This window comes from Acipenser ruthenus, chromosome 9 (assembly GCF_902713425.1).
Source record: "Acipenser ruthenus chromosome 9, fAciRut3.2 maternal haplotype, whole genome shotgun sequence".
Classification (NCBI taxonomy): Eukaryota; Metazoa; Chordata; class Actinopteri; order Acipenseriformes; family Acipenseridae; genus Acipenser; species Acipenser ruthenus.
Window position 1 is genome coordinate 43,542,821 of NC_081197.1, and position 20,570 is coordinate 43,563,390.

At 36.4% G+C, this 20,570-nt stretch overlaps 1 protein-coding gene across 3 annotated transcripts; it reads left to right on the top strand.

Annotated features, from left to right (window-relative positions):
• Nucleotides 1-495: 495 nt before the first annotated feature.
• On the top strand, nucleotides 496-16,876 carry LOC117406177 (patatin-like phospholipase domain-containing protein 4). Of its 3 annotated transcripts, XM_034010083.3 has the most exons (8): nucleotides 496-649; nucleotides 1,833-1,866; nucleotides 1,949-2,133; nucleotides 4,265-4,359; nucleotides 8,221-8,356; nucleotides 11,172-11,237; nucleotides 11,787-11,939; nucleotides 13,079-16,876. In XM_034010083.3, the coding sequence occupies exons 3-8, from the start codon at nucleotides 1,954-1,956 to the stop codon at nucleotides 13,208-13,210; spliced, it is 762 nt and encodes a 253-aa protein (XP_033865974.2). In that variant the 5' UTR covers nucleotides 496-649; nucleotides 1,833-1,866; nucleotides 1,949-1,953; the 3' UTR covers nucleotides 13,211-16,876. The 3 variants fall into 3 exon arrangements, with proteins under 3 accessions (XP_033865974.2, XP_033865972.2, XP_058886013.1); XM_034010081.3 differs by lacking the exon at nucleotides 1,833-1,866 and having other exon boundaries at nucleotides 13,079-16,875; XM_059030030.1 differs by lacking the exon at nucleotides 1,833-1,866 and having other exon boundaries at nucleotides 12,064-13,216.
• The last annotated feature ends 3,694 nt before the right edge of the window (nucleotides 16,877-20,570 follow it).

A 20,570-nucleotide genomic window follows, 5' to 3' on the forward strand; every position in this document is an offset into this window, starting at 1 on the left:
TAATAATAATAATAATAATAATAATAATAATAATAATACCAGTAAAACACAGTTCATTCATTAATGTATGTATTTATTTATTTAGACTTGTTTTATTTTCGTTTTGCTTTCACGAGGTACATTGGAGAATGCCGACATTCTGCTGCAGGTATAGTCGTAGTAAACTGCAATACACATCTTATGGTTACTGTTTACTGTTTTTGCTGGTAATGATGTTGTACTGCATGAGAAATATAAGTATAATGAGCAGAGGTAGGTAACCTGTAACTATACACAATTAGCGCAAAAACTGTGGCTAACATTTTGTCTACGTCGACATATTGTTTTTTATTTTGTATTTGATATTTATTTTTGTTTGTTTGTTTTTACTATCACCAAGAAAGGCAGTTGCCAGTTACTTACTTGTCTTTACCTGACGCTAGGACCCAGGAGAAACACTTGGGTGTACAGCAATTGTGTTTTGCTATGCTTTTTGTCCTTCTCACACACCGTACACGGAAAAGGTTGTTGGAAGCCTCTGAAGTTTTAGATAGTGACAAAATAAAATAAGATGATGCTTTAGTTTGGATGAAGTGCAGCTGTACCACTTCATATGGTTTAAATTCTTGTCTTATTAAGTCTTGTTTTTGCAACTGCAGGGCTTTGTGAGGTCAGTTTAAATATTGTTTACAAGCGTAACCGTGGATGTATGCAAATTCGGGAGCAAACAGTTTAACATGAATGACATGTAGTCGTAGCCGACTACAAAATACGTGTAGTGTGTTTTTAATTGAATGTACTGAAATAAAACCACAGAAAACTTCAAACACTAGACTGTCACATTAACAAATGTCCGTACTGTACATTATATAACACATGTATCTCTGTGTATGTTATGCTCGGGTTTGAATCCTTACATCCCACTCTGGAAGTACAGATTCAGTAGACTAGTACTATTTATGTATTTATTTATAGCAAATTAACTATTGACAAACATGGTTTCACTTACTTAGTAAGGCTCCTTCATTTTGGGAACTTTTCTCCCCAAAATAAATAAATTATTATGTGTTATTATTATTTAAGTGTTTGTGCAGTAATAAGTAATCAAATCTTAAATTATTTGCATTATATATATATATATATATATATATATATATATATATATATATATATATATATATATAATTTCTTAAAAAGGTATGCACAGACAGATATGTAAGAGACTTATTTCTAAAATGTAAATTCTCTTTCTCTTAGTTTTAAAGTGCAAAGTACAGTTAATATTTTTTTTCTCAAAGGTTTTTGCAACACAAGTCCTTTACTTTAAAAGCATAATTGGAGATCTAACATCACATTCCCTGCCTACCTGCAGCTTGTTATCTTCATATTATAAAAACATTTTACATCCAGCATCACTGTAGGTAGACCTATACTTCAGTAAAATGATTTGCAGCAGTATGCTCCACCAGTATGAAACTGCTGCTTGAGTTTAGTAACCTGAAATGACTATTAAATGCCACCTTGCAAAAACTTGCCATTTAAAACAAGAACCCTGTCCACAATAAAACCTAATTTCACCATTTCCATATTTCAGATAATGTGAACCGGTAAATTCAACATTCAAGTCCAGCACTACAGTATGATAGTTAAAAATATGAATATATTGTACATTTATTTTTAGATATTCAGTCTGTTCTGTATTCTTTGTTAAGTTTTAAGGCATTCATTAAATTATTATTAGTGTCTGCTGTCTCAGTTATTGACAGCCACAAAAATGGCTTAGTACCAAGTAAAAAAAAAAAGTATATCAAGTTCCGTTAACGCTCTCAGTTTGTATGCCTTTTTTCACGTAGTTGGAAAGTTACCAGGGATGCTTATGCTTTAAAGGTATGTGTACGGTACGGTGTGTTACAGTCGTCTAGACATCCTTTTGGATTGTAAATTGAACAATTCTTTCCTGTGCTTTCAGGTAGCATGACCCTCTTGAACCTGTCATTTTCTGCATGTGGATTTTTGGGAATCTACCATTTGGGGGCTGCTGCTGCTCTTCATCTGCATGGAGAGAAACTTCTGGGAACACTGAATGCCTGTGCTGGGGCATCAGCAGGTGCACTTGTGGCAACAATGCTTGTAACTGTGCCTGAAAAAATAGAGGTACATTTAAAACATATTTATTTCATTTTGCATTGTGACTTGATGTCACAACTTCAGACTGATGAATAAATAGGAGGCTGTGTGGTCCAGTGGTTGAAGAAAAGGGCTGGTAACCAGGAGGTCCCCGGTTCAAATCCCACCTCAGCCACTTACTCATTGTGTGACCCTGAGCAAGTCACTTAACCTCCTTGTGCTCTATCTTTCGGGTGAGACATAGTTGTAAGTGACTCTGCAGCTGATGCATAGTTTACACACCCTGATCTCTGTAAGTCGCCTTGGATAAAGGCTTCTGCTAAATAAACAAATAATAATAATAAATAAATCTGCATACTTTGTTAGACATTACATTTTGTTTTTCTGTACTCAGAAGTAACTGGGAACAAGTGTTCTCCCCATTGAAACTTCAATATATACTAAAAGGATATACTTATACTTTTATACTTATAAAAAGGATAAAAAGACAACAACACCAAAATCAAGGATCTCATCCACCACAAAGACGGACTGGCAAAATCAATTGGACATGCTCCTTCGGTGCTTGTAACAGTAGCCGTTAAGAGAACTTAAGGACAAGAGACCGGTTGCACAAAAGGTCTTAAATGCTTTTAAGACCACTTCTTGGACTTAGACTTAAAATTTAAGTCCAAAATAAATAAGACCCATTGCACAAAAAGTTTTAATTTGAGTCCGGTTTTAAATTTAAGTCATTTTTTAAGCCTCCCCTCACAAGGCTTAAATGGGAAAAAAGGTCTTCTACATCTTACGAACCAAATAAGAAATTAAAGAGGGGATTGTAATGGTTGACCTCTCTCCTTCCTTAGCAGGTAAGTGTGAAACAAGTGGATTTATTTGTACCCTTTAGTTTTTTTTTTATAATTCAGCTCAATTACACTTTATTATGCACATTTAAAATGCTGACTATAAATACACAATAGAAATACATGTTTTTAAAAAAAAAAAACAAAGGGTACGAATAATCTTAATAGAAGGGTGAATCTTTCACTGGTTATAAGGTACAACTATTTTAAGTGGTCATGCCACACATGATGTGCACCTTGTTAATGTCATTGGTGGAGTTTAATGCCCAGGTTTCCTCCTCGCTCCAGCGATTTTTGAGTGGAGGGCGGACAAGCGTTGTCTTTGGACATAGCTGGGATCAAAAGCAAGGGAATTCAGTTACAGACATTAGTAAGCAGCTCACTTGCTCTTTGTGTTTAACTTTAGCATAGTTTTTACAACAAGGGTATTCTCAAACAGCTGCTTTAATACTATAACAAGGGCATAACGCAGTTCATGGTAAGTGGTTTTATACAGAACTGTAAACCCACAAGAGATATACATGACAGGCCAGACACAGCAAAAAACAGAAAAGCCGCCCGCATTATCATTAAGGTGAACTACACTACTTCTTTCTGCCATCTTGGAATCCACAGTACATCTGACCTGCTCCCTTGCAATATGTATAGTGATATCACTTAAGGATAAACCCGCTCATTAACATTTACATGTAAAATGTGTGTTTCCATGCGAAACTGGGCATGAATTTTCCTGTGTTTTTCGTCATTTACATGAGTAAATCAGATTTACCCTATCCCTCTCTTTGGCGTTTTTTTTCCGGCCACAAACCTGATTTACACGAGCAATTCTCCCAAACTTGCACGTGCATCGCCTTTTCACGTGTAAATTGCCCCACATGGAAACCACATGATTGTAGCTTCTTTTTGCAAAAAAAAAACCTGACAGACAAGCTTCTCTAACCATATAATCACAATAAGTATACAGCACAGTGTGGTTATAGACCTCTTCGTTGAGTATTTTTGTTTTATATGTCACCATTTATTCAATGTTTCAAATTGTTTCCATTTGTAGGTGACTCATAAAATAACAGTGCTTTGTAGTTTAGTTGTTTTATATGCAAAAATACTGAAGCTACTACAAAGTTTAAAAAAAAAAAAAAAACGCAACCCATTACAATAATGAGGTAAATAAATAAATAACAAAGCCCTTTGCAAAGCATAGAAAGATTTTTTTTTTTTCATCCTATGCACTTTCGTTATTTTCATGTTTGATGATCGATAGCCGATTGCTTTAAGCTTAAACTTTTCTGCTATTTATAATATTTGCTTTTTAGGACTGCAAAGAATTTACCTACCGATTTGCTGATGAAGTCCGAAAACAGAAACTTGGAGCAATGACGCCAGGTTATGACTTCATGCACACACTGAAGTGGGTATTTCTGCACGTGTTTCTACTTCCATTATTAAAATGTTTCTCTTTCAGTATATGAATGTGTGCAAAATGTATTGTTTTCATGTACAAGAATATAACCAGAAAATACTTTATTATACAATAATAATAATAATAATAATAATAATAATAATAATAATAATAATAATAATAATAATAATAATAATTATTATTATTATTATTATTATTATTATTATTATTATTATTATCAGACAATATTATTTACAAAACAAGTTGTATGAAGAGGAGAAATGAGAAAAGGATTGGGCATATAAAGATTTGTTAATCTACCAAGTAAAATATATACTACACAACTTTAACTTAGACCCAATTGTGTCTTGTTTCAGTTTTATTTTGTAGCTTAGACATTTTTGTAGATATTACTCTACAAAAAATGTGCATTCCCTTGGTCACATCATCAAACATTATTAGTGTGCAGAGTGTAATGAAACTACATTATACTATATTATTTGCTTTTTCAGTAAGGAGAATCACTTCTTCTTTCTCTTAATCTATAACAGACATCAAATACTGTTTTTATGATTTTATAGTCTTATGTGTTTGGAAACATTCATGATATCTGTGGCATATTTGCCTAAAAGTGTGGCCCTGTTAACAGTAGTTTTTCTTCACCTTAAGTCTAACTTTGCTGGAGTCACTACCATGGTACTAAAGAGTTTACACACTAATTTGAAAAAAAAAAAAAAAAAAAGAAAATGTTTTTTGGTGGGTAGGACTGCATAGCTTTTGCAGCATTGTTATAGTGGAAATAGATGTATCTTTCAATAGAGCCATCGCATTGAGGGATGACACAGTTGCACATGCAGCTAATACTATCATGCCCTTTGTGAAGTCAATGACCTCCTTTTCCATTCCCATTATTGTTGCTGAATAGTTGCACAACCCTGCTTAGATCAAAACTGAGAGCAGTTCAGGCACTATAAATCAGTGAATGGCAAATGAAAATACACTTTGCTTTCCTTTTGAATGTCATACACTAGTGAGTAGAATTCACTAGTTCCACAATTGCATGTAGTCTGATTTAGCTGTCACAGGGTACACTCTGTCTGTGAGCTGTCAGGGGAGAATACCGTTAGGTTACTTACCGTAACCCTGGTTACCTGAAAAAGAAATGTCAACCATTACGAGTTGGGAAATGACCCTCGTGTCACATGACCTGAGCACATATTTAAAAAGCTGCCTGATAGGCCCGTTGTGACCACGTGTCTGTTGCATTCTGTTGCTACGTCACACAGAAACCTTCGCCATTTGATTCCATATGGCAATGAAGGCGAGCTAGCGACCTCGCAAATTTAATGGTTGACATTTCTTTTACAGGGAACCAGGGTTACGGTAAGTAACCTAACGTTCCCTTTCAATCTCGAAATGTCAACCATTACAAGTTGGGAAATGTATACCCAAGCTGTCGCAGTGTGCCAAAGCAACCACAAGCCTTGCCCTGGCACGAGCCTAACTGGAAAGCTGCTGCGTAAGAGGGCAAGCTGCCTCAAGGACTGGACCCCACGGAAGGCGCCGCTGAAGTAGCCACATTGTCAGTAAAACCTTTTAAACGTGTGGTGTGGTCCATGCCGCAGCGTTACATTTGTCAGGTAGGGATGCCCCATGAAACACTGCCCAAGACGTCAGTCCCTCTAGTGGAGTGAGCTGCAACATGACTTGGAGAGGGTAGGTTATCCAGCTCATAAGCTAGCCGAATCGTATCCACTATCCAATGCGACAATCGCTTGGAAAGTGCCTGACCTTGAGTAAGCAACCCATTACACACCAATAACTGGGTTGTCTGTCGCCATGATTGAGACCTATCAATGTAACACCTTGGCACCATGACAGGGCATAGTGTATTAAGTCTCTGATCTGCTTCAGAAGAGAAGGGGTGGGGGTGGAACACCTCCAATTCCACCGACTGTTTCAAGTGAAACTGCGAAACAACCATAGGCAGAAAAGCTGGGTTAGTGAGTAAAGTAATATTAAGTAATAACACCGCTGCTGGCAAAGCGCAAACAGGAACCCTCTATGGAAAGGGCCTGTAACTCACTGAAATGTTTGGCTGACATGATGGCCAGGAGAAAGGCTGTCTTAAAAGACAAGTATTTAGGGTCCACTGAATGCAGAGGCTTGAAGGGAGCCTTTGTAAGAGCCTCTAGAACCAAGTCCAGACGCTAGGAAGGAACCATCGGTTTAAGGGGAGGGCGGAGCCACCTAGCGCTTTTAAAAACTGCACTGCCAAAAAATGACCTCCGGGAGACACAGAGTCAATTTTGACGTGGCACACAGATATAGCAGCCAGGTACAGCTTCAACGTAGAGGGGGATTTACCCTCCTCTAGGAGGTCCTGTAGAAACTGCAAAACAACCGACATGGAGCAGGAGGACTGAGAAGGTCCCTGCGTGCCGGGATCCGCCATGGCTGTCCCTGAATGAGCTGGCTCAGAGCAGCAAACCATATCCTCCTGGCTAGTGCGGCTCAACCAGGAGGACGCACAAATTGTGGCTGTCCTCTGGAGGGAGGCTGGCCCCACATCTCACACAATCGTGGAACGACATGGCGAGGAAACCATGTATGGATGGATAAATGTGTGGGGTGCTCTATGCGGGAATGCTATGCACCTGTACCGAGCACAGGGTAAGACACTGGTGCTATGCATGGGAGTGCTAAGTACCAAGGTGTACCGGGCACAGGGACACTGAGGAAGTGCATGGGGATGCACAGGAGTGTTATGTGTACCGGGGCTACGCACGGGAGTGCTATGCACTGGGTAATGCACGGGACACGGAGTACTGAAGGATGTATGGCTATGTACCACCGAAAAAAAGGCCCCAAATGCTATGCACGAAGTCCTATGTACTGGGTTAATGTACTATAAGCTGCCGAGCCGGAGCTACGAGGCGTGGCACACTAAAACAACTGTAGCCAGTTTGAAGACAGGACCAGATATATATTAGGAAACGAAAAACCCCAAAACAAAAACACACCTCGGTTTGGCACAATGCGCGAAAACGGACCAGAAACCAAGACACAAAGGCTGGAAAATAGCAGTTGCCACTTCTCAGCGGCCAAAACCACACAGCTGTGTGATTTATATGAACTATAAGAGAACTACCGTCACATCCAAAGGAAGGGGCAAGCCTGCTTCCGAGAAGGAATAGCGAGGTACCTTTATTACCAAAAACAGTCTCCGAAGAGAAGGAGATTCTCACGAAAACGGAGCAAGTGAAGACATGTCTGCTCAGGTTGGAGTGAGAAATCAAATGGCGAAGGTTGCTGTGTGACGTAGCGTCTTGTTCCAGAATGCAACAGACACGTGGTCACACCGGGCCTATTGGGCAGCTTTTTAAATATGTGCTCAGGTCATGTGACACAAGGGTCATTTCCCAACTCGTAATGGTTGACAGTTCGAGATTGAAAGGGAACTCATTATTTCACTAATTTAGTAATTTTGAGCAATAAAGGATTTTTCTTCTCTGTGGCTACTGAATAATGTGTTGCATACAAAAAGATGGTTGGTGTTTACCAATACCTAGTATTCCAACTTTACAGTGCACTTGCACACCTTAAACAGATCACAACTGCATTATCTTTTTGAAAAAAACACCAAGTAAAAAGATTTGTCTTTTATGTACACTATGTATACCTGTCAAGAAGTGTTTGATTTTAATGTGAAAAGCATAACTGCCATGAAGGAAAATGTAATTAAAGTTTGTTTTGAGCAAGTATGCTCTTGCCAGTTTATAAAACTTGGTTATCTGCCTGGGAAAATATTTAACAGACCGAAGTATGAATAATTAAAGATGAAGAATGAGCATCATTTCTTTTCTCCAGGGAAGGGATAGAGCACATTCTGCCTCCAAATGCTCATGAGATTGCTGGGAATCGTCTCTCTGTATCAATCACACACTCCAAGACCGGAGAAAATTGCATGGTCTCAAGTTTTTCATCCAGGGAAGACCTCATTAAGGTATCTTACTGATGTGCAGAACACCAGTAAACAAACATATGTGTCTATAATTGAAGGTGAATTTGAATTCAGTAATATAAAATATATTGCATGTATATTGTATCTGTCATTTCTAATAACTTATCAAAATGCATGTGTTGTGTGAATGAATGTGTTCTTCAATGTGAACAAAGCAATAAAACACTGATAGATAACACAGAGCATTACATTAATTAGAATGCTTTGCATCAGTAGTTTAGAAACTATTGAAGGAGTTAAATTTGTAATATGTACAACTATAAAAATTACATAAGTATTGCTTATTAACACAGAGGGTGGCACTTGTCTACTTAGCTTAGTTTGTTATAGGTTTTACTTTACTGCAAGATCCATTGAGCAATGGCCAAGTGAGAAACACTGACTAGGTTTAGAAACTCCAAATTCTGTCTCCGTTGCCATGACAATGTGATGTAGCAAGCACATACCAAGCACATTCCTCATGCTATTGGAAGTGCGTGGCCAAAATGTGGTACGACTTAAAAGGGTGGGTAAATTGCCTTCTCACTAAAAAGCTGCGCAAATTGACCAAAAAACAATGTTTTTTTTTTTTTAATAGAAACATGTCCGAAAGCCGTACTTTATTTTTACGAGACTTCAGCAGTAAAGATCCCGTTTGTGACGTAACCTCGTGCAACTCTAAAGACAATTAGAACTAAAGACCGTACCAAGCAATTCTTTATTAACGATCTGCTGGAAGTAGTGCTAGCAAGCTTTTTTTGACCAAATAGGAAAAAATATGCATACAGAACGAGGGGTTTAGAGACCTCTTCATTCAGTAGAGGTCTACGTGATTGTCATTTGACTCATAAAATCACAGTGCTTTATAGTTTAGTTACTGTATAAGCAAGGCTATAAAAAATACTGATGCAACTACAAATTAAAAAAAACGCTGCCCTTTGCAATAAATACATAAATAAATAAGCCCTTTGCAAAGCACAGAAATATATATATTTTTTTATCCCTTACACTTTTGTTATCTTTGTGTTTGGTTATCGGATAGTTGATTACTTTAAGCCTAGACTTTTCTGTCCCTTAGCAATAAGATGCAATTCATTGCACACTAGCCTTAAGTAGCATCTATCATAGCGGCCAAGGACAAAAAAGTTCAGTTTGTACCCCCAAATGTATTAAATTAGTATAGCTGTATTACTGCTGTGGGCTACCGACAGCACCAGACTTGAGTGGCCACCAATAGAGTTGAAGTAAAATCTCTAAAACCTAATTAATTGAGAAAGATTTGTTTTACGAAAACATGAAGAAAAAAAAACTGTTGGCTCCACGAATGTGTTCAAATAGACAAATATGGGGCTTAACATCAGCTTGCTGCAAGACTTACAGAACATAAGTTCCATTAGATAAAGTTCCAGAAAATTACAAAAATGTCCTGGTGGATTAGCATCTACTGATAAATAACTCGTATGGACTATCGTTATACTGGATTACCGGAAATTGGATTCAGGCATCTATTATTATTATTATTATATGGATATTATGTAGTGGGAAATGTGGGTGAGTAGGGTAGCCTATTGTAGATTTACGACCAGTATTTTGAAAATTGTACTGTATTAAACATTTTGACTATCATTAACCTGATTTTAGGTCAGTTCGTAAGGATCAGAATTGCTGAGGCTACGGTTCAGTAGGAAAACTTGCATATGTATAATACACATGAAATAAAAAAACATGTTTAGCAAATAATTCTCTCCCTTAAAAGAAAACTACATGGAAACCCAAATTACCTGAAAGGTACTACCAAAATACCAAAATATTTTTATTTTTTATTATGGAAACCACGCCACTGATGTTACAGAGGGGGCGTGTAGAGAGACAATATTGATAAAGATGTCTGGAGGCCAAATGGCAATGGATCAGCTAGTTATGGTTGCTGGCTCTGCAATGTACCATTACCAGCTACAATGCCCCAATAGACCATACAAGAACAGAGACAGAAGCTCATTACACCAAAAAATGTGCTATATGAAGGGTTCATGATTAGTGGTGGCAGAGCTACGTGACGAGTGCTTGAAGATGTGATGATGAGATTTCCCCATTAAGTTGAATTTCTTTAACTGCAAGAATTTCTTATGCTGTATTTAACACATGCATATGCATTATTGTATTAGAGGGTGCATAAATCCAGATTAATCATGAATCACTGGCAGAAATCTATGAGTATCTCTAAATACTTCATTGCTATCCTGTTTTACTGTACCGTGGATGTAAAAATGCACATCCAATATTAAATTAACTTCATGGTCCTTTTATCATTGAAGGGCATATAACATAACTTTTCTAACTGAAGGCATCAGTGCAAGTGCATTTTTAAAACAAAACAAAATGCTTTTGAAGTTTCTGTTGGGGTGTGACTGAAAAAGGAGTTTACACGTTTTTTGGGGTTTTTTTTGGTACCACAATAAACTTGTTCTATGCCTACTGTTTACATAATGTTTTGTTGTTGAAAGTATTGTTTATTTTTTCATCTGTTTATATTTATTTATTTCAAATTGCATGCCAGGGTATGTGTTGTTGTGAAATTAGCACACTGCTATGTGTATTATATAGAAATAATGCATTTTCAATAGGTAATTAATGTACTGAGGAACATTTATTTTGCAACTCAGTGGATTACTACTTTTTCAAGTAACTGCACTTGTAACATTTTTTGAGATAATACAATTACCAATCTGACAGTTGAGAATGTCTTCATTACCTATGTTAGGGCTATGAATACTTGTCAGCAAATTTATTTATTTATTTATTTATTTATTTTCTGAAGGTCCTATTAGCTAGCAGTTATGTACCGCTGTATGCTGGGATTAAAGCAGTGGAATACCAAGGAGACGTAAGTTTTTTTACAGCTTTCTTTCAGGCATAAGAAACAAATATTGAAGCTGCTAAATAATTGAGGATCCTGTAATATGTGTCCTGTGTAATTACAACAATTTGTGTGATTCATAATACATTTGGACAATCCACTACATTTTTTCAAAGTTTGCCTAATTGTTAATGTTCCAGAACTAACCTATGGGATGTATTAAATTAGGTTCCTATTTAGCTGTGATCATTTTGCAATGTGGACAAATGTCCTGAGACACACAGAAAACTTCAGTCTGCTGGCCAGATTTAAACCAGATGTGAAGTCGTAGTCCAAGATTAGGGCATTACAACTGCTCTACTCAATTTCTTAAAATATGTTTTTAGCAGATTTTTTCCTTCCTGCAGAAGGAGTTTTTATGTTATAACTGAACGCTGTTAGAGGTCATGCCTTTCTAAAGAGATCAGAAATCATGATGTGTAAAGAAATGTTCAATCATATCGAGAAATCATAATCAATCTGAAACCATACATTTGCTCTGAACTGATAATGTAACTTTGTTTTTTTGTTTCTTAGAAATGGATGGACGGGGGTCTTTCAAACAGTCTTCCTGTCCTTCCAGTGGGCCGCACAGTGACTGTTTCACCTTTCAGTGGCCGCCACGACATCTGTCCAAAAGACTCTGGTTTGATGACTGTTTATATGAAATTTGCAAAACAGGATATAAGGGTAGGTGTTACAAGGAAAGGTATTTGTAGTTATAGAATGTTGTCGTATAGTAAAATGGTTAAACTTTAACATAATATATGGCGATTATTATCTATAATAATATTATTATTTGTTTATTTAGCAGACGCCTTCATCCAAGGCGACTAGGGTGTGTGAACTATGCATCAGCTGCAGAGTCACTTACAATTACGTCTCACCCGAAAGACGGAGCACAAGGAGGTTAAGTGACTTGCTCAGGGTCACACAATGAGTCAGTGGCTGAGGTGGGATTTGAACCGTAACTCCTGGTTACAAGACCTTTTCTTTAACCACTGGACCACACAGCACTTAATAATAATATAAGGAACAATTTACACCCAACTGTGCATAATAAGACTGTAATTCTATCGAGAGTTTTAGTGGCATATAGATCATAAGAACGCTAGCTTGAGTGATTCATCAATGTCACTAAAAACCCTTGATAGAATTACAGCCTTATATGTACAGTTTTGGTGTATATTATTTGTTATAATACATGGTGACATAACAGAAATTGTAAAACTAGCAGTTGGAAAACAGAATAGCATTGGAAAACAGAATTTAAAAAAATAGTAAAACAAGTTTATTTATTAACAATTCATTTAAAACTTCAGTATCTTTTTTATTTTATTAACATTTTCTTGGGAATCGGAGTATAAAATTTGCTTGGCTTTTTTGGAGGATGGAGTTGGATGATTTCCTCGTCACTTAAGAGCCTCTGCTATCTGAAGGCCTTCAGTCTACACTGTCTAGTTTCTTACTACATTTTTCTAAGAGTACTTGCATTATTCTGCTCTTCCACAAATTTCTCCTTCTTCTGTGGATAAAACTTTAAATCTTCAGGCCATTGTTGTTTCTTTTGGTATTGACAGTATTCTGTTGTGTTCATGTACTGGTGGTAGAATTTGTTTTAAAAAATTGAGGTTAGCAATTTTTATTATCAACCGTATTATACACAGGCAATCTTATTATAAATGGATCTCGCGCCACCACCATGTACAATAAGACTGTAAAAAAAACCCAAAAAAACTGAGGTCTGTATTTGTGATAATATATTTCAATCAATATATCACAAACAATAAATATAACATTAATACCAGTGTATTGTCCTTTCCACATAGCTGTCCAAGGATAACATTATAAGACTCAGTCAAGCCTTATTCCCGCCCATGAAGGAGAAGATGGAAGTCTTGTTTCAGAATGGCTACGATGATGCAGTGCAATGTCTAAGAAAGGAAAACTGGTTTCAGTAGCTGCAATTCATTATCTTGTGCCTCAAATGCTGATGTTAGCCATCAGGAAAATATTTGTTGGGGGGAGGGGGGGTTATATTATGCTTAACACACGAATCATAGTAAGGTGCCATTGACACTATGTATAGCTATGGCCAAAAGTTTTGCTTCACCCAATATAACTAACTAATTTTGCTTCATAAAGTCGAATGAAACCTGCTGAATAATGTTATGTTAACATATTTAATTAAATACCGCTTTGTAGTTTTCCATATACTTAATGAAAAACTGACAAAAAAATTTAAATGTGACATTTCTAAATCCAACATGAAATACTGCACTACTATTATGGCTTCCGGTAGACTTTTGCAATATCATTTTGAAGTTTCTTTGATTGCATGATGTTAAATAAAAGGTCTAAATTATCTTCATATAGTTTTTTTTTCAAATGATGTCTCAATCCTAAAAGTCTAGGTGATGCAAAACATTTGGCCATTGCTGTATTTGAATTTATTTAAAAGTCTTATGTTTTACAATATTTCAGTTGAACTGATTAACTAACACTAATAAATCCATTATCGCAGTGTAAAGGGCTCATCACAATTTGTTCCGATTCTGCTGTTTGGACTTGTTTGTACAGTATGATAATAAAATCTGTTTGAAGTACTGCCAATGCAGTGGGGGAGTGTGTCCATCTATAGAGGCACAAATCAACAACTCAGTTTTTGGTGCAATATTTCATTGCCTACCTCCAGTTTGCAATATGACTGAAATGTATGTGGATCAATCCAGAATAGATTAAAATACAGTAAATGAAATTGAAGTTGTACAGCGCAAGTGCATATGAGTTGCACAGTACAGTACTGTGTATAATACAAGTTGATTTTCATCCTGCTCAAGGTCAGAGCCACTAGAAAGTACACTCTAGACAAAGCCACTCATGGGCGGCTGCTCTATGCAGTATTCTATATATAGCAATGACAAGAGCTATATTACCCAACTGTACAAATATGTGTACAGAAAAGATGTAACCGTTTCATTCACATTACTTATTAAAAAATATAAACCAAATGATCCAACCTTTTTTTTTCGTATTTTTAAACAAAAACAATCAGTAATAATTCTTATTTAACATAAGCCTTAAAAGCCTCATCAAGATATCCTTTCGTTAGGTCTGGTTGAAGACATGATTACAGTTTGCTTGGTAATTTACAGTCCCAGTACATGCAAAATTAGTAACACTTTACAAAAAAATATATACATATGTAATATGTTGTCAATTCTGCCACCATCAAAGTGCTGCAGTTATGAAGCCAAGACATTTAACAGTTGGTTAAGTTGGGAGATCATTACATAATGTACATTTATGAATCATTGCAGTACATATTTAAAAAAAAAAAAAAAAAAGTTTACCCTAATCACGCTGCATGTTTTCTAGGAGGCAGCTGACTCCCTTTTTGTGAGGACTTTACAAGTGTCATGTCTTCATACACTGCGTTCTTCTCATCAGCGGCGTTACACATTCTTTTCATTTTGTTTCTCACTGTGTCCCAACAATGTTTTGCCTGTGAATGAATTGCAGGAGAAACCAAAAGGTTGTATTAGTGTTTTCTGCCTGACAGTTTACAGTAACATGATTATTGTGATTAGATATTTTAATTACTTACACAGATCATTATTAACACAGCTACGACTACACCCCCGCATGCAATTAGAGATATGAAAAAGTATTTCAACCAAGGACATTTCTTCGTTTGACATTCTTCTGGATCTGCAACAAATTGGATATTTCGGACATATTGTTAAACAAGTGCAGCACAGGTGCAGTGAATACATACAGCAGGTTTTGTGTGCGTTTTTCTTTACATATACAGGTATTACAATCATTTGAATCATAATTTAGCTGTATTTGTCATGCAATCTAGTGTACATTGGTTACACCATGGTTTTACAAAATGCATACTGTGGTGTCTTTTGGAAAATACTATCCAATATCTATTTGGTACTTTCAATTAAATGTAGTATATTGGGAAACATTCACATTAATGATATGCGTTATATTCTTTGCATAAAATTACAGTAATAAATATGGAAAATAGTATTTATTCACTAAGGCAGTGCATTTTCTAGTTTAATTCGAAATTATTTACAGAATGCATTATATAACGTTTAAATAATACATAGTTGGAAAATGTATATACTGTTACTAATATTTGTTGAAAGACATTTGTAAAATAATCACTGACAACTGACTGGAATTGTATCAGTATATGTATCAATACAATTGCAATCTGACATCTTAAGTTTCCATGTGTTGGTTACATGGGTACAGTAGGCTACAGTAAAGATATTAAATGTTTATATTAAAGTAAAGAAAAATGACATGGTCCATTGACACTGCTTACCATACACAATCAGCCTGGTTCCGTTTCCTCGGCTGGTTATTGGAGGGGGAACAATAAGTAGCGCTTCACAGGAGTATATATCAGTATCATTGAGCTGGAGGTCTTGTATGACTAAAATAGTATACCACTTGGAGTGGTTGCCAGAAACATATATATGCAAATGGTCCGTAGTTGAAATCTTCTCATTTTTTGAGAAATGATTAATTGCTCTATTATGGCTCCTAAACCAGGATACATCTGTTTGGAATGGCACTTTCCCTTGGTAATTAAATTCACATGTTATAGCCACACTTGCACCATGCAAGCTTCTGATCTCCTGAGGATATTGTTTGACAGTTATGTTTGATCCACCAGTCACTGAAAATAAGATAGGGGATTAAATAGGGAAAACAATATTTAATCATTGAATATATTGCTGTCTTAGTTATCCTATTCTCAAATCTGTTTCAGCATTACCTATTTGTATGTTTTTTTAGATTGTCCCTAATTACTACTCCAGCCATACACCAATCAGTTGCTGCATGTGGTTCTTTTGCATCACTTCTAGTAAGACTAGTCCTAGTAAATAACACATTTTCCTGTAAACTGCTTGATTTTTCATCCACTCAGCTTTAAAGTAATACATCTACATAACACTTTTTACCAAAAGACACATATTACACTGTTCAGAAATATTTGTGAACTAAAATTACTTGTACACAAAAGTCCTTTACTAGAAACTTACAAGAAAGTCAGTGTCTAGTATTAGTATTTGCTAAGGTTAAAAAAAGGAATAAACGGAAAAAATATTTTGCTTACCGATTTGTGAATTTATAATACATCCTGAAATAAACATGAGTGTCGCACTAGTAAACATACTTGATTTTTATGATGAACTGAAATCTGTGAACTTACTTTATAAGCAGCTTTACTTTATAAAACAGACAAGATGTGAAAAACAATTTGTTTACCAAGACTTGTATGCGGTTGGCTGATTAACCCATTTCCTTCCTGACTGCTAAACACTGAATTGTACTTTAATGTGGATTTGTTGGATGTACTGTTAGCGCTGTTCAATATTTTTTTTTGAGTTGTCTGGTAAAGGAGTGGCTAAATGGAAAGCACATAACTGACAATGCACGTTTCAAGTATCAGATCACTGTCATTTGCAGTCACATCGTGAACTCCTATTATAACCACAGACAGTCAGAAATCTTAAATGCATTTTTCTCGGTTTCAAAAAGTGGTCTATATCAAGTACAGTACTTGCACAAATGGCTTTAGTTGATGTTTTTAGCACTTTAACATGACAGTGCCACCATAATAAAAGTCATTTTTAATCCCAGACTCTGTCCACTTTTTGTTTTACAAATAATATATAAAACAAAATAACCAATAACATTCTAAAGTTTATTGAGTACAAATGTATAATTATATTAATTTTATTAAAAAAAAATAAATAAATAATAATAATAATAATAATAATAATAATAATAATAATAATAAACTGAATTTTGTCTATGTGTAACTGGTGTTTTAGCTGCCAGAATACATGTAGGTTGCTAAATGCAGCCCGTGCTGACAGGGTAATAAGAATATTACACCTACACTGGAACATCTGAATAAGTTTACTTGAAAGTAGAATTACTAACATAATAATCAGGTTAACAAAAAAAAAAAACCTTAATGATCTCTTGTTAAAAAAGCTCATTTGTGCATCAATCTTCAAATACATAACAAAGCTAATAAACTGTATTTTGAAATATTTTTCCCCTTTTAGCAGACGTGTAGGCGTTTTAGTTTTTTGCCACTTTTCTTAAATGACGGATCATCTTGTTTTAACATCCCATGGGCTATGGTTAATGATTTGGTTAAACTGTTTTGGGCTTATGTAGTGATGCTGGTTGAGTCGGGAATGTTTTATTTTTTTTTATGTTTATGACACATACACCCTATTTGGTTCATACTATTTGTGCAAGTCCAGATGTCTAGAAATGTATTTTCCAACGCTATATGGAAACTTTTATACTTTGCAGTTACTGCTTCAGAGCACGGTTTGTATAATATAAAGATCATTCATCACGATACTGTTGCACAATAACACTTTACAGTACAGAGTACAGTAAGTAGATTTTATTTTTACTTTTCACTCTGGCTGAAATGTACCCAAGAGAATGCAAAAACTTCCTGGAACTTCGTTATATTAAGATTGCAGCATGATATATCACATTCTCACGATAATGGAGAGAGAATTCACAGTCTCTGAACTGCATGTAAACCATGCCACTGAATTTGGTAGACTTTCCCCACAGGTAAGATATGATGGTTACTTTATTAAAAATGCCAAATTAAATGTTAGCCTTTCGGCGGAATTCGGGTACCCGTGAAAGGGGAGCTCTAAACATACGTGAGCGCCCTGGACAAATGTGCTATCATAATATAATCCAGTTTAGTTTATAAAGTTAATTTATAAAGCCGGATATAAATATTAAGAACCGTACCTGTATTTTATTTTTTCCCTTATGTGAAGGCTTATTATTTTTAGTATTATTATAATGCACTGTACCTGAGTGATACAAGGATGATTATTATATTAACTTAACGTAGACCTACGGCTGTGTTGTAATACAGTACTTTGTGTAACAACTGCTAGATTAATTAATACATAAATAATGTTGGTAAACAGACAGAACACTTCCACAATAAGCACGGGCGCGAAATTATTGCATCGTCATAACAGCGGGACACAGAGAGCTGGCCGTGTCTGACCTTATTTTTAAAGGTCTTGAAGGAGCTAAATAATTTTTAAGATATTAAATGTTGTGGAGGGTTTTCATGCTGCAGTGGGGGGTTCTTTTGTAACAGAATATGGTGAAGGTGGGGGTGAATTCTGTTTACAGTTTATTCTTTTGTAAGAGCTGCAAACGACAGGGAGAGAGGAAATGTTATTGTTAGCATCTTAGAGCTTGCCATAGGATCACTAAAGGTGTCTGGCACGCTTGGAATAGGTCTGTCCCTCTTCCGATACGTTAGTATATCTATCATTGTTTAAGTGTGTACCTGTTAAGGGAAGCATTAACCGATTGCCTGTGAAGTGCTGTCTCTCCAGATATCTGTTTGAATAAAGACTACCTTCTTTATCACGGACTCTTGGAGATTGATTTCATCCATAGATATAGCCTAGATATCAATGTATTGATGCAGAAAACGTCATAACACCGGGACACATAGATACAAGTAGAGCACACCTTAGTACTTTTTTTTTTTTTAATGGTCTATTATTTATTTTTGTATTACAGATTATTCCATTTTGAATACTTCATTGCAAAAAGCAATATGAAAAATGGGAAAATAAGCCTGAATCAGTTTGTTGTATTTCAAACTCAGAAATTGGAAAATGAAAAACGGGTTGATTTTTTTTTTTTTTAATGAAAAACCGAAATCGAAAAACGAGTCGTTTTCTGGTTTTCCGATTTCTGATTTAGTATTTTCCTACCTGCTCAGGTGATTCTTCTCATCATTCAGCTTCTCTATTATTAGGCTGCAGGAGCTGCAACGTTAGTCTTTCATGTAAACATCCAGTCTCCAGCCCAGCAACAGCGCAGCTCCATTACTCAACTTTGTCCGCGTCTTCATTAAAAGCTCTCAGTTAAAATTTTTAAAGCTCCGTCCACAAGACATTGACATCCCCCGTCATCAGCGATTGCTATTTAAATCTACCATGAAGCTTTGTTCGCTGAACCTGTCTTTACTCCTCGCCTGCAATTAGGCCCCCTCCCCCGTGCCCCACTCAGCACCCGCTGCCACACAGCCAGCACAATTTACCGTTCCATCAGAAGATCCTGTCCTGGACCTCCATCAGGTACGTCCAGTGTTTTAAAGGCCTATCCAGCCCATTGCAAACTCTATTTCAGCCAGCGGCAGCTCTTGATGGTGACGGGTCACATAATGGTCCAACGACACTGCTGTACTGCAATTTGTCAACCGGGGCCTCACAGACCATGGTAACCATGGCAACGTCCTCATCGAGTGACTACTGGAAGTGGTATCTTGCCATGGGGACCAGGCAGCTTTATCAGGCACTGCGAACCCTGTGCCTCAGTACTGCAAATCTTCTGGCTTCCTACTGCTGCACTTTCACAACTGGTAAGAGTGAGTCCAACTCACCGAATTGTGACATCTAAATACTGCAGGTTCGTCTTGTAAACCTACGTAAACATTTATAGACATGACTAACTGTTCAAAAAACACGTATCGAATATATTTATTATTGTAATATAAAAAGAATATGCAAAAGTTTTTATACATAGACAAGGATTTTAATCGCAATATCCAAATATATTCTACCTTGCTTCACTGAAGTCAATTGTTTTAAATCCAGTCACAAACTCTAGACGGCAGTATAACACCACACGTTCTACATATTTTAAACTGGTTTGCTATCACTGCGAATTTTGCACACTCCAACTTTTCTGTCCATTCCTGCACTCAGAGATCATCAAGTTCCTAACCCCCACAGAACCCGTGATACGCCCTGTCAAAAATGTCCAAAAACTACCCTTTTCGGGGTCATATCTCCATGACCCTGGGGCCTAGAAACCGGGTTGAACTTCCTAGGGTCCTGTATGGGGGCCCTCTTTTACAGGGAGCCACCCGTTTTCAAATGGTACATTTTCAACAAATTTACACATTTTCAGCATGATGGCATGTCAAGGTTGCATTTCCTCAAATTAGGAGGCTACAGAGTACCTCTGGGTATGAATCCAGATGCTCGCAGTACCTGTTCTTAGATGTCCGAAACCACTGTATCGCTGTATAACTGTATACCCCATAAATATCACTTTTTATTGTGTATTTGAGGAACACAACCAATTACAAACTTCATTTGAATTTCTGTGCTATCAGAACATCAGTGTATAACTTTGCTGGGTATTGCAATGTATACTGGGTATCAAAAGGTATCAGGCGCTGACACGTCTGTGATGCCAGAGCAAACT